At 45.8% G+C, this 14,963-nt stretch overlaps 1 protein-coding gene across 4 annotated transcripts in view; it reads left to right on the top strand.

Moving 5' to 3' along the window:
• Positions 1 to 14,963, top strand: part of fstl5 (follistatin-like 5) — a 1,173,542-nt gene that overhangs the window by 1,021,875 nt on the left and 136,704 nt on the right. For all 4 annotated transcript variants that reach the window (XM_086010874.1, XM_086010870.1, XM_086010888.1 and 1 more), the window contains one exon: positions 11,170 to 11,319. In XM_086010874.1, the coding sequence (XP_085867000.1) occupies positions 11,170 to 11,319 (150 nt within the window). The remainder of the gene's footprint in view (positions 1 to 11,169; positions 11,320 to 14,963) is intronic.

The following is a 14,963-nucleotide window of genomic DNA, read 5'->3' as shown; positions in this document are numbered from 1 at the left end:
GCTCTCAGAAGACCTAAGTGGGTAAGGCCTCCTTCCTCTGCATGCATCTTCTCGTCTTCTTCGCTGTCTCCGCTCCCTCTCCCGAAGATACTCGAGCGCGAGGTGAACTGCCAGTAGAGCCCCCATGACTGTGAGCAAGAGTTGTGAGCAGAAGCCTTTTAATAAGAATGAAGGTGTTCTCCACTGCAACAACATTCCCTGTTACCTTAGAACCTTGAAAGAAGTTAATAAAGCTGCTGGAGTTTCAGTAAGTTGCACAGAGCCAGTCAAACTGCAGAAACATGTCAGCTGTAAGTGGTTGCTGATGATCCCTTTAAATACCACTGTTGAAGCCTCCCTCATAGAAACATAGAAAAATAGGAGCAGGAGTAGGCCATTCGGCCCTTCGAGCCTGCTCCACCATTCAATATGATCATGGCTAATCCTCTATCTCAATACCATATTCCCACTCTCTCCCCATACCCTTTGATGCCTTTTGTGTCTAGAAATCTATCTCTTTCTTAAATATATTCAGTGACTTGGCCTCCACAGCCTTCTGTGGTAGAGAACTCCACAGTTCACCACCCTCTGAGTGAAGAAATTTCTCTTAATCTCAGTCCTAAATGTCCCACTACAAATTCTGAAACTGTGACCCCTCATTCTAGACCCCCCCCAGCCAGGGGAAACATCCTCCCTGCATCCAGTCTGTCTAGCCCTGTCAGAATTTTATACGTTTCAATGACATCCCCTCTCATTCTTCTAAACTCGAGTGAATACAGACCTAGTCGACCCAATCTCTCCTCATACGACAGTCCTGCCATCCCAGGAATCAGTCTGGTGAACCTTCACTGCACTCCCTCTATGGCAAGTATATCCTTTCTTAGGTAAGGAGACCAAAACTGCACACAGTACTCCAGGTGTGGTCTCACCAAGGCCCTGTACAACTGTAGTAAGACATCCTTGCTCCTGTACTCAAATCCTCTTGCAATGAAGGCCAACATACCATTTGCCTTCCTAACTGCTTGCTGCACCTGCATGTTTGCTTTCAGTGACTGGTGTACAAGGACACCCAGGTCCTTTTGTACATCAGCATTTCCCAATCTATCACCATTTAAATAATACTCTACCTTTCTGTTTTTCCTATCGAAGTGGATAACCTTACATTTATCCACGTTATACTGCATCTGCCATGTATTTGCCCACTCACTCAACTTAAAGCCTCTTTGCATCCTCCTCACATCTCACAATCCCACCTAGTTTCGTGTCATCAGCAAACTTGGAAATATTACATTTGGTTCCCTCATCTAAATCATTGATATATATTGTGAAAAGCTGGGGCCCAAGCACTAATCCCTGCGGTACCCCACTAGTCACCGCCTGCCACCCCGAAAAAGACCCATTCATTCCTACTCTCTGTTTCCTGTCTGTTAACCAATTTTCAATCCATGCCAGTATATTACCCCCAATCCAATGTGCTTTTAATTTTGCACACTAACCTCTTATGTGGGACTTTACCAAAGGCCTTCTGAAAATCCAAATACACCACACCCACTGGTTCTCGTACACACTCCAGGAATTCATCCTCCACAGTATTATTGCTAATTTGGTTTGGCCAGTCTATATGTAGATTAAAGTCACCCATGATTACTGTAGTACCCTTGTTACATGCATCTCTAATTTCCTGTTTGATGCCATCCCCTACATTACCACTACTGTGTGGAGGTCTGTTGACAACTCCCACCAATATTTTCTGCCCTTTGGTGCTTCTTAGCTCCACTCAGACTGACTCTACATCTTGATTTTCTGAGCCAATATCCTTTCTCACTATTGCTCTGATTTCATCCTTTACTAACAAGACCACCCTACCTCCTTTTCCTTTTCACCTGTCCTCCCTAAATATTGAATATCCTTGGATATTCAGCTCCCAGCCTTGGTCACCCTGCAGTCATGTCTCCGTAATCGCAATTATATCGTATCCGTTTACATCTATTTGTGCTGTTAATTCGTCTACCTTATTACGAATGCTTTGTGCATTCAGATCAGTGCCTTTAGATTTGTCTTTTTAACATTTTTAGACATCTTAACACTTTTTTGTACTATGGCCCTATTTGTCTTATTACCATTTATTCTTACCCGGACCCTATTTGTTAGTGCACTCCTTTGTTTGTACGCTCTGTCCCTTCCTGACACAATCTGGTCCCTTTCCTGCACTGCTTCCTTGTCTTGTCTCTTTAGAATTCTAGATTTCTCTCCACCAGGACCCTCCTCTACCTTATTTAGTTTAAAGCCCTATCTACCTCGCTAGTTATTCGATTCGTTAGAACTCTGGTCCCAGCATGGTTCAGCTCTCTCTTTCCCCAGTACTGGTGCCAGTGCCCCACGAATCGAAACCCACTTCTCCCACACCAATGTTTGAGCCATCGTTCATCTCCCTGATCCTATTGACCCTATGCCAATTTGCTCGTGGCTCCGGTAATAATCCAGATATTATGACCTTTGTGGTTCTGCTTTTTAATTTAGTCCCTAGCTGCTCAAACTCTCTCAGCAGAACCTCTTTCTTTGTCCTACCTATGTCGTTGGTACCTACGTGGATCACGACAACTGGATCCTCCCCCTCTCACTCCAAGTTCTTCCCCGCTCTCGGGCCTTGGTCTGCTCCCACTCAGGTCCACCGCCGCTCTGCGGGAGAAGTTAAGAAAAGCAAACACCTCCTTCCCCCACTTCACTGAACTCCCACACCTACCAAACATGCAGTTGTTCACTCTGTGCTGCTTCCTTGCTTGCTCAGCTCATCTTAAGGCATAGAGTCATAGAAATGTATGGCACAGAAGGAGGCCATTCGGCTCATCGTGTCAGAGTCGGCCAAAAGAGCTATCCAGCCTAATCCCACATCCAGATCTTGGTCCGTAGCCCTGTAGGTTACGGCACTTCAAGTGCATATCCAGGTACTTTTTAAATGATGAGGGTTTCTGCTTCTACCATCCTTTCAGGCAGTGAGTTCCAGACCCCCCACTACCCTCTGGGTGAAAAAAGTCTTCTCAACTCCCTTCTAATCCTTCTACCAATTACTTTAAATACATGCCCCCTGGTTATTGACCTCTCTGCTAAGGGAATTGGTCCTTCCTATCCACTTATCTAGGCCCCTCAGAATTTTACACACCTCAATTAAATCTCCCCTCAGCCTCCTCTGTTGCAAAGCAAACAACCCCAGCCAATCCAATCTCTCCTCATAATTTACCCTTTGCAGCCCTGGTAACATTCTGGTGAAGTTGCACTGCATTCCTACCAAGGCCAATATATTCCTTCTAAGGTATGGTGTCCAGAACTATGAACAGTATTCCAGATGTGGTCTAACCAGCCCTGTTAACATCCTCGTAAATCTCCTCTGTGTCCTCGCTAGTGTGATCACATCCTTCCTTTAATGTGGTGACCAAAACTGTATGCTGTACTTTCGTTGTGGCCTAACTAGTATTTTATATAGTTCTGGCATAACCTCCCTGTTAGTGGCATTGTAAGCAGCTTAGATGGGAGCATAAAATTACAAAGAGACTTTGATAGATTAAGTGAGTGGGCAAAACTGTGGTAGATGGATGTGTGTGTGTGACTTCATCCATTTTGGACCAAAAAAGGATAGATCTGAGTATTATTTAAACAGTGAAAAGCTAGGAACAATGGAGATCCAAAGAAATTTGAGGGTATATGTGCACAGAAATCTAAAGTGTAGTGTTCAGGTACGAAGAATAATCAAAAAGGCTAATGGAATGTTAGCCTATATATCTAGAGAGCTAGAATATAAAAGGAAGGAAGTTTTGCTACAGCTACACAAAGCCCTGGTTAGACCACATCTGGAATACTGTTTGCAGTTCTGAACACCATGGCCGGAATTTTGACATTGCAGAGAGTGCGGGTTTGGGAGCGGGTCGGCAGTTAAAAGTGCTGAAATTGATAGCGCATCGGGAACCCGCCTTCATCCCGCCAACTTCCGCATTTGGGGAGCGTTTTGAAGCGCGCCACGGACCCACTCGGGAGAGGCGGGCGACCTCATTGAAGTAGTTCACAGCTCGTTGAGAGACCCTTAAGAGGCTTTTTAATGTGAGGTTTCAGCCTTTACTGCTTGTGCATGGGATTTACGGTTTTCCTGAAGGTCACCTGTGAAGGCAAGGTGAGAGCTCAGTGGCCATTGTGATAGTTCATTAAGCGACAGCTGGAAAAAGCACATAAATACACACACCTTACACCTGCTTCCTTGCCGAAGGGAAAGGCTCTTGCTGACACCATTTTGTGCAGCAATTTTGCCTTCAGAAGCCATTCTCACCACATTGCAAGGCACTTTCACTACATTGGAGGATTGTGCCTCTGATCTCCAATTTACCTGGCATCTATCAGATCAGCTTGGGTGCCGCTTATGCTGTTTCACCTTGGACCTCAGAGTCAGACCAAGATGAGCAGCCAGAGCCAACAACACCAGCCACACCAGCAGCAACACCAGCAGCAGCAGCACCAGCAACACCAGCAGCACCAGCAACACCAGCAGCCTTCTCCTTACCGACCTGTTTCCCCTGGCTGGAGAGCCTAGAACTAGGGGGCATTGACCTAGAAACTTGTGGCTACCACAAAAGCTGCCGGTGCCACCGTGGCCGGGGGTTAACGGCCGTCAAAAATGGTAGCGCTGTCAGAATAGAAAAATTGCTGCTAGGGACTAATTATCATTAGCTCAGTGCTTTACTCACTGTGAACCAATCCTCAATCCATGCTAGTATATTACCCCCCAATCCCATGAGCCCTAATTTTGTTTAATAACCTCGTGTGTGGCACCTTATCGAATGCCTTCTGAAAATCCAAATACACCACATCCACTGATTCCCCCTTATCTATTCTGCTAGTTACAAACCCAAAAAACTCTAACAGATTCGTCAAACATGATTTCCCTTTAATAAATCCATTGCGACCCCATTCCTGATTCCATGCTGCTCCTCAGATTGATTTTGCGCTAGTGGGGCCTATTAAGGCTGCCCTGCACATTACACGGTCCTATTAAATGGTGCAGGTCTGATGACATCAGCGATGACGCGTTTTCAATTAGGAATATTTAAGGCAGCCATGGCCACATTGCATTTGAAGGTTCATCTAGGACTGCTGGAAAGAGTGCCAAATATAACTGCACAGAGGCAGAGGGCTGCACCCAGGTTCGCCGATGACTCAATCTATGTGCTTGTGGAGGGAGTCAGAGCACGCAGGGAGATCCTTTTCCCTTCTAATGGGTGGAAGAGACCTCCCCAGGAGACCAAAAGAGCCTGGCTCCAAATACCAGAGGAGATAAACAGCAGGGATGTGTTCAGGAGGACCTGGGTGCAGTGCCGGAAACGTTTCAATGATCTCATTAGATCAGGAAAGGTGAGTACAAAGCCAAACTCAACTTCATCCTGCTGTGCCTCTCATCACATCCCCATCACTCTGCCGAACCAACCCATCTCCTGCACATCATTACTCACATCAACTTACCTTGGACCTCCACCCATCCTTCTCACTATCTACATACTCACATCCCCATCTGACTAGCCACCCCTCACACTCACCCTCATCCTAATGCAATCATACCAACTAACAACACAAGGAGGCCACTTGGCAATGTCACCCCACTCCATCATAGTCTCCCTCTAAAGATGTAACCCATCCATTCCTTACACTCATTCCATCACTCTCGCTCAACCTTCTCTTCATTCCCTCCTTGCAGGAAAAGAGAGCCCACAATAAGAGGGAGAGGGAGAGAACCGGAGGTGGAATGCCATCATTGGACACCCTAACATCAGCAGCGGAGGTTGCCATGCAAGTTTCTGGAGTCGCCAAGCAGCTGGAGGTGGGAGAGGGAGAGAGGGGGACATCTCAGCAACATGGTGAACGAATTACATATCATTCAGCTAAATGGCATGTATCAGTCACTCATATGGGCACTGATGTCAGCAGCCACTGAATGGTCATCATGTGCACAATGGAATCTGTAGCCATTCTTCATATGGCATCTCTAACTCATCTCTTTACACTCCCACTGATCCATCAAGAGCCCCCCCACCCACTGTCTAGAAGGAAGAGGAAGACAATTCCTCAGAGGAGCCTCCAGCCTCTGAGGGCGCACCGTCACCAGACATGAGTGCACCCAGCACCAGAGCAAATACGCGCACCTCAGTGGGTGCCATGTGAGACAGAGTAGTGTTGTCACCTGGGGCAGTAATTTGCAACCCCTAGGGGTGCATACCCTGTCCAATGGGGTAAGTTTATTTGTAGCCCCGTTAAAACATATAGGCCTAGAAATTCAGTAAGGCGCTGCCAGCTTTGCGGCCAGTTACCGCCCAAAGAGGGCTTCTGCGCCAATAGAGGAGTTTGCGCTGATATTCAGCGCAGCGGTAATGGCGGCGGTAGCCGTTAGCGCTGCACCGGCACCGATGACGTCATCGGTGTGCGCAGTGCCCCGGTTCCGCCCCGATACCGGCCCGACCCCCATATTTAGTTGCGGCCGCCTCTTCCGCAGCGGCCGCAAACAGCGACCAGAAAACGGGGCCGTACTGTAGCCTTAGTGGGGCGCTTTGAGGTGGAGGTGCGGCCGGCCGCTTTTTCGGCGGCCGCCTGCCCGCACCTCCTTCCCCGGCCTCCTCCACCACCCCCCCCCGCGGCATTGCCGGCTGCTTTCCGCGAACCCGGCACTTCTCCGTGGTGCCGGGCTCATTTGCCGGCACTATCCAGCGGCGATCTCCCCATTGCAGGCACCTCCCCCTTAAGAGAAGGAGGAGGCCTGCAGTACCGCAGCCTGCCGCTCCGCAGCGGGTGGCGCAGCGGCGCCTAGAGCGCTGAAATTCAGTTTCAGCGCCCCAAGCGGGGGCGGGCACACCCTGGGATAGCGCCCGGTTCCGACTTGGGGCGCAAAAACTGAATATCTGACACGCGCAACTGGCTCCGCGCTCAGCGCTAACTTTTGGGCGCACGCCAGCTGGCGGGCCCAAAGTGAATTTCTAGGCCTTAGGCCAAAAAAACTAGCGCCCGGGCGCGGCACCGCCAGCACCTCCCACGAAATTCAGCGGGAGGTTAGCGGTGACAGTAACCGTTAGTGCCCCGCAGCGCTGTGCCGCCCGCAATGACATCATCACCGTGCACATCGCCACGCTCGCGCCCCGACCGCAATCTTCGGTAGCGCCCCCTGACTTACCGCCGGACGCTATGTCTGCCGGGGTCAGGGAGACCTACCTGCGGTTGGGGCAGCGCAAATTAAAGGGGAGGTGCCGGGTGGCCATTTTTGTTGCTGGCCGCCTGCCCGCACCTGCCCCATCTGCCGTCCCCGGCCTCCTCTGAAGCCCCCCCACGGGGTGCCGGCTGCGCTCCGTGAGCCCGGCACTTAGCTTGAGTGCCGGGCTCTTTTGCTGGCACTCCAATCCCTGGTGGCCCAGCTGGGCCCCGGGTCGCGCAGTGCAAGGCCCCTCCCCTTTAAGAAGGGGAGGAAGGCCTGCAGTACCGTGGCACGTAGCGCCGTGATATTCCCTCGCAGCGCCCCAAGAGAGAGGCGGGGTGCTTCCAGTAGCACCCCGCTTCTCTCTTGGGGCGATACCGATGAATTTCGGCCGCGGGGGCACTAATTTTTTCCGGGCGCTAAAATTAGCGCTCTGGTGAAGTTAGTGCCCCAAAGGGGGCACGGCTCAATTTTTTAAGTGATCCCCATTCATACTTATGGGAGTTCCGTACGTAAGGAATCCCCATAAGTATGAATGGAGATTCCCCTTCTTTCACTGGTTGGGCCGGCCCACGTGATCCCGGAGGCTAAAAGGACTCTTAATGGTCTGACAAGTACCTAATAATGATCTAAATTAGCTCGCCTGCCTCTGCCATTCGGGTCGCTGCAGTGCCAGCAAACGTGCCCGAGGGAAAGGTGCGTCGGGGCGGGATGACGGCGAGTTCCCCACCCGCTGCAAGATTTTTCAAATTTCCCACCCGAGCCGCCTCCAATCATGCCCGCACGGACCCCAGAAAATTCTGGCCATAGTCTCAGGATAAGGGGTCAGTCTTTTAAGACTGAGATGTGGAGGAATTTCTTCACTCAGAGGGTTGTGAATCTTTGGAATTCTCTGCCCCAAAGGGCTGTGAATGCTGAATCTTCGAGTATATTCAAGGCCAACATAGATAGATTTTTGGACTCTAGGGGAATCAAGGGTATGGAGATCAGGCGGAAAAGTGGAGTTGAGGTCGATAATCAGCCATGATCTTATTGAATAGCGGAGCAGGCTCGAGGGGCCGTGTGGCGGAGCAGGCTCGACGGGGCCGTGTGGCGGAGCAGGCTCGAGGGGCCGTGTGGCGGAGCAGGCTCGAGGGGCCGTGTGGCGGAGCAGGCTCGAGGGGGCCGTGTGGCGGAGCAGGCTCGAGGGGCCGTGTGGCGGAGCAGGCTCGAGGGGCCGTGTGGCGGAGCAGGCTCGAGGGGCCGTGTGGCCCACTCCTGCTCCGAATTCTTACATTCTTATCTTATGTTCTTATCATTTGTTTCTACTCCTGGGGGCAAATTTTGCTCTTCAGCATTGGGGCATAAGAGCAGGGAGGGGCAAAAGCCTTTATAAGAAAATCAGATACAAACGGTTCATGATTTTCCATCTATCCATTTTAATGGAAAGAAAATTCTTAGCAGCTGGCGCCCAATTTTCAGATAAGGGTGGCAGTCACGCCAAGCTCAGTGCCCCAGTGCTTAAGAGAAAAATCTATTCCCTCATCTCTATCGAGTGGCCCCTGCAGGATAAGCAATGAATTTGATACCATCTCCTCGCATTTAGCTATTAGGATGGCATTTGCATAATTTTCCAAGTGCTCAGGTATGGGCATCGGGAGGTGGGGGAGAATTTCCACAGGGTTCTCTTAATCTCTCACTGTAACTTTGGCAGAAGGTTGGTGGAAACGCATATTAGCCATAGATGTCATTTCTTTGGAGTTTCCACTGCAACCCCCCGTGGATATCCCAGGCACAGAATACGACAGATTGGACCCAGCTGTGATGCCCCCAACTGTCGAATAGCATATCAATACTTGCTATGAAAACTGGCAAGGAAGAGTGTCTGCTTGGGCAAGGGCTGCCAGTAGCCATGGAATTGTACCCCAACATGGGCCACCACCCCCAGAAAAAGAGTGGCAATCGGAAAAAAAATAGGGAAAGGTTTTGGAAAGTTGTATAAAAGACTCGAGATATTACTAAATTGCATACTTTTAGATAATTGTACAGAGATGGGCACAGCATTTTGATCAGTGCATATTGCAAAAAATGTATTCTTCATGCAGTTGTATAAATGTCATTGTTTTATTGTGCTATCTTTGCAGTAGCAATGGATTTTTCCCTAGGCTGTGATGGAAAGGGTTTATGAATTTAATCTCAACAAAGCTGCACTAATCACCTTCAGATCTACCAACATGCGCCTTCAAAAGTTGTTGGCCTGATTTAATAGGGCTCTTTAAATACATTTCAGCTGCGTGCTAGTTTCTTTTATTAGTTTGATAATGAATACTTGAAGTTTAGGTGTCCATTTCTTTAGCCGACTTTGAGCTGTAAGAAAGGCTTTCATGTTGATATAGCACCACAACATATCAAGTAAAAATATTTGTGCTCGAGATAACACCAATACTAATAATTAATGTTTATAAACTGGACTTTGTTAGATTATTCATTTCTAAAAAAAATCATAATATGCTGGCAATACACATGCTGGTCAGTCAGTGCAGATATTAGAGAAAGAGAGATGACCATTTGGGTGGGACCTTTCAATCAGAAATGATTTCAGTTTTTTTTAATCTCCACTATTAAATTATTCAAAGCCCATTCTGCTCTCTGGCAATAATTACACAGAGAATAAGTGAGCTCAAATTAATGGTCAGACTTTTTACACTATTTTTGCTCGTTTTGCGATGCTAATGCATTCGCTGAGTGAGATAAAGAAAATTGCACCAACCTTTTCTAACTGGTTGACTGAACAAATAGTGGTACATTAGTCAATATATTTTCCTTATGGTGAATTAGCTGTTTTGTGGTGTGCTTTTATTTCAAGCCACTATTTGCATTTAGCGTTTAAAGTAATAGTGCTCTTACTGCCATGAGAACATTGAAAATATTAATGGCTCAATAATCCTGCCATATAATTGCTTTATATAAGTATTGCACTCATATCCCAGCAGGGTCATTTCAAATGCCAACAATGTAACTGAAGAATAAATTCCTGTGTTTAGGACCAATTTTTAGCAGAATATAAAAATAACAAATGCAGGACTCAAACTACATAGAATTACACAGAAACAGGCCATTCTCTCAACTTGGTCTATGCCAGTGTTTAAGCTCAACACGAGCCTCCTCCCACCCTTCTTCATCTAACTCAACCAAAAGTGTAAATGTACAGTAAAATAAGAATAAAGATTTGAAGATGCAATTTTCAGATTAGTACATCAAATTCAAAGTATAATTACACAAGGCAACAAAAGTTAAGACAATGGTTCAATTTAGTCTACCCAGTTTTAAAATAAATCACCCAGAAAACCTTGACTAATAACCAACATCAGAATTCCTAGTCAACCCTTAGCTGGCAGATTGCTATAAGTCCTTGGTACTATAGGTAGTTTATATTGTTCCATTATTTAATATAAAGAAAGAACTTGCATTTATATAGTGCCTTTCACAACCTCATGATGTCTAGAGCACTTTACATTCAATGAAGTACTTTTTGAAGTGTAATCACTGTTGTAATGTAGGAAACGTAGCAGCCAATTTGCACACAGAAAGGTCCCACAACCAGCAATGTGATAATGACCAGATAACCTGTTTTAGTGATGTTGGTTATAATTAAACTCTCCAGAATTATGACCCAGCTCTGACACCACCCCCCAACCTCCCCCCCCCCCCTTAGGTAGTTAACCATTTAAATTAGATTGTTATCTACTATGAATACAAACAGTTTGTCAGCTTAACACACAATAAGGATGATATAAATTTTACAGGCAATGAACCTACACTCTTAGAAGAGCAAAAAAACATACCTTCTACCGTTTCTCTGCTGCCCAAGCAGTTTCTAAACTTTATCATTTATTATATTTGCCTTGATTTTCCTCTGGTCACAGAAACTGAACCTAGTTTCACCTCAGTATTAATTGGTTACTGAAGATTTTTTTCTCCACATTGTTGTTTAGGATGAAGTCTGCCCCAAAGCTGAGGGTGAAGCAATCCAGCGGTGTGTTTGGGCTACTGCCGTGAACATCAAAGACAAGTACATCTACGTGACACAGCCAAGCCTGAACAGAGTGCTGATTGTTGATATTCAGTCCCAGAAAGCAGTGCAGGTCTTTATTGCTTCTTTTACATTGTTGGGTTAGTTAAATTAAGCCTTGGTGAATAAAAGTATTTTTTTTGTCCTTTAAAACATAAACATAGTTTACAATGTCAACTTTACAGAACACTGGTTTGCATGACAATTAGTTGGATTCATTATTTTTTTCCTTCTGATTGGAAATTAATTATATTGATTTTGATACTCTTTAATTTAAAGCTTTCTAAAATGTAAGGCAGACTAACAACTTAGAACTTACCAAATATATTGTATGACTGCTTATTCATATAAAATGCTTGAAGAAACACAACTTGTAATGCTTAGTTTGCATAATAATTATATAATTAGTTTGCTTCTACACAATATTCTATTGACAACTGCATTGCTTAAAAAAGGTCAATGGTATAATAATGAACTTTAACTTCCTTTTTGTTTCTTTTATTCCCTTCGAGGTATATTTAGTTTAAATACCGAGTGCTGATGTTATCAGGGAGTTTGAAACTCCCCTGTACATACTTTTAATGCAATGGTTACTGCATTTGGGCCAAAACCTTAATTGCTATTCTAACAAAGTTGTTAACCCATTTATTTTAAATAGGTTAATAACTTCATTAAATGGCACTGTCATCTTTCAGGATTGCTGAATAGGCCGCTATGGGAGGATCTTGGTATAATTTATGTTAAAAATTCTACTATTCAGTTAGATGTACTTCCCAAGGGGTTAGATTCGCAGAGCTGGGAAATGTAGAGTAGGATCCAGAGTGCTTTAGACAATGGAATTTAGTTTAGATATCCCATTGAGCTTCCAGACCCTTTGTCATTGCCACGACCCATTCATTGGAACCCAGCATAGGCATCTGCTGTGAATGTACTTTTGGGAAGGAGGTAGCCAGTTTGTTTGGCAGGCCTACTGGCAAATCGGCAAGTGGAGAAGATGTTGAAGGGACAGCTCGTCGACTTCCTGTGATCAGAAAAATCAAAAAGGGGAGAAAAATCAATGTTCGGGGTCAGTCAGTCTAGTTATGTCTGGGAAAGGAGCTTGGCCTAGCAATGAAGAACTCGCTCACCTTAAACTCAGAGCCAGTCAGAATCAAAGGACTGACCAGGAAAAGTTAAGTTATCCCACTGTGAAACATTTTTTGAATTCATATGCAGGATGTGAGCATTGCTGGCAAGGCCAACAATAGTTGCTCAACCCTCGTTGCCCTTGAGAAGGTAGTTGACCTTCTACTTGAACCACTGCAGTTTGTGTGGTGAAGTTAGATAGAGAGTTCCAGGATTTTGAGCCAGCAACAATGAAGGAACGGCGATATTTGTCCAAGTCAGAATGGTGTGTGACATCTAACCAAGCTCTATGTTATGTAACTTATACACATGTTCCCTGCTTCCCCCTAACCTATCTAATTCAAATAGTTTATCTACACGGACACAGTTGACTCCCTTCATTACTTTAAATACCTCAATCAAATCTCCCCAAAGTCTACATTTTCTAGAGATAAAAGATCCAGCTCTCTAAGCCTATTGTGATAACTAAGGGTTTTTAAACTAGGGATCATTCGAGTGATCCTTCTGTGAACCTGGTCCAGGGCCTCTATTATTCACCATGTTATGGGACCAAAATTGAATGCAGTATTCTAAACGAGGCCTAACCAAAGTCTTGTCCAAGGACAATATACTGCTTTCTGTTTTCTATTGGATCATCATAGCAGTATATCCCAATATTCTATTAGCCTTTACTATAGCCTCACATCACTGGTTGTGAACTTTTAAAGACACATGCATTGTAACACCAAGGTAGCAGGTCTCTTTACTGCCCAGTAGACTTTAGTTTGGAGCCCCTACATGTTATGCATATGTTTGACATTAGCTGTACCCACATTATCTACATTAACTGCCATCTGCCAGGTGCAGACTCATTCCCCATTGCATCTAGATCTGACAGCAGTCTTATTTCTTTCTGTTCCAAAGTTCTAATACCAATCCAAACCTTTGTGTCATCTGCGAACTTGATGACAATTCCCGCTGTGCCTTCATCCAAATCATTGATATAGATAGTGAGGAGCAAAGTTCCTAACACCATACCCTGCGGGATTCCACTAGTGACCAGTCTCCACACCAACCCTTTACCAGGGGAGATGAGGAGAATTTTTGTTTGACGATGCAAGTGGTTTAATCTGGAAAGCATGGCTTGAAAGGGTAGTGGAAGCAGATTCAGTAGTAACTTTCAAAGAGGAATTGGAAATATACTTGAAAAGGAAAGATTTGCAGAGTTATGCGGAAAGGGCAAGGGTGTGGAATTAATTGGATAGCTCTTTCAACAAGCCCACACAGTTATGATGGGATGAATGGCCTCTTTCTGTGCTGTATGGTTCTATGATTATTACCAACTCTCTAACTATGTGAATGCAACCAATTCTTTATCCACCCCAGGATCTGCCCTCATATCCCACAGGAATCTACCATATAATTAGCCTGTTGTATAGCACTTTGTCAAACTGGGCTACCATCATCATCCAACCTAGTAACCTTCTCAGAAAATTCAACAGAAGCCATGTTGAGAGTCTCTAATACCCCTTTTGTCCAGGTTGTCATAGAGAGTATCTCTAATGGTCACTTCTAGTAAATTGTATATAACCAAAGTCAAGCTAATGGGCCTATAATTTTCCGGTTCTGACTCACTGCTCTTTTTGAATATTGGTACAACATTAGCCTCCTGCCAGTCCATTGGAAGAACCCTCACCTAATGAGCTGTTTAATCAAAATATAAGCGGCTCACTTAGCACAGCTCCCATCTCTTGGGCCATTGCTAGGTGAATGCCACCATGACTTGCAGCCCTATCTAATTTGAAATCCCTTATTTTTTAGCAGGAAACATCCACTTTAGCATTTACAACTTCAGCAACGGGTACGGTAGCATTAGTGGTTATGTAACTGGACTTAGTAATCCAGAGGCCTGCGCTAATAATCCAGAGACATGAGTTCAAATCCCACCACAGCAGCTGTGGCATTTAAATTCATAAGAACATAAGAAATAGGAGCAGGAGTAGGCCATTTGGCCCTTCAAGCTTGCTCTGCCATTCAGTAAGATCATGGTTGATGTTCTACCTCATCTCCACTTTCCTGCACTATCCTTGATTCCCTTAATATTCAAAACTCTAACGATCTCTGTCTTGAATATACTCAATGACTGCGCCGCCACAGCCCTCTGGGGTAGAGAATTCCAAAGATTCACCACCCTCTGAGTGAAGGAATTTCTCCTCATCTCAGTCCTAAATGGCCGACCCCTTATTCTGAGACTGTGCGGTTGGAACGACGGATGAGCATGTGCGGCTGCCAGTGCGTGGCAGGACGGTCTTTAGGTTCCGCCCCCATACAGTGCACATGCGCAGAACGACTCACATTTGTTCATGCAAATAATCAATCTGATTTTCAACCTCTCTGCAGCTTTTGACACGGTTGACCACACCTTCATACTCTAACGCCTCTCCTCCATTCTCCAGCTCTGTGGGACTGCCCTTGCTTGGTTCCATTCTTACCTATGCAATCATAGCCACAGCATCTCCAGCATTGGCTGCCCGTCCTGTTCCTGCACCATTACCTCTGGAGTCCCCCAAGGATCTGTCCTTGGCCCCCCTCCTCTTTCTCATCTACATGCTG

The sequence above is a fragment of the Somniosus microcephalus genome, chromosome 2 (assembly GCF_052327205.1).
Source record: "Somniosus microcephalus isolate GS21.2 chromosome 2, FLI_Smic_1.0, whole genome shotgun sequence".
NCBI classification, from domain to species: Eukaryota; Metazoa; Chordata; class Chondrichthyes; order Squaliformes; family Somniosidae; genus Somniosus; species Somniosus microcephalus.
The sequence above is the reverse complement of the archived record's forward strand: the minus strand, read 5'-3'. Positions and strand labels throughout refer to the sequence as shown.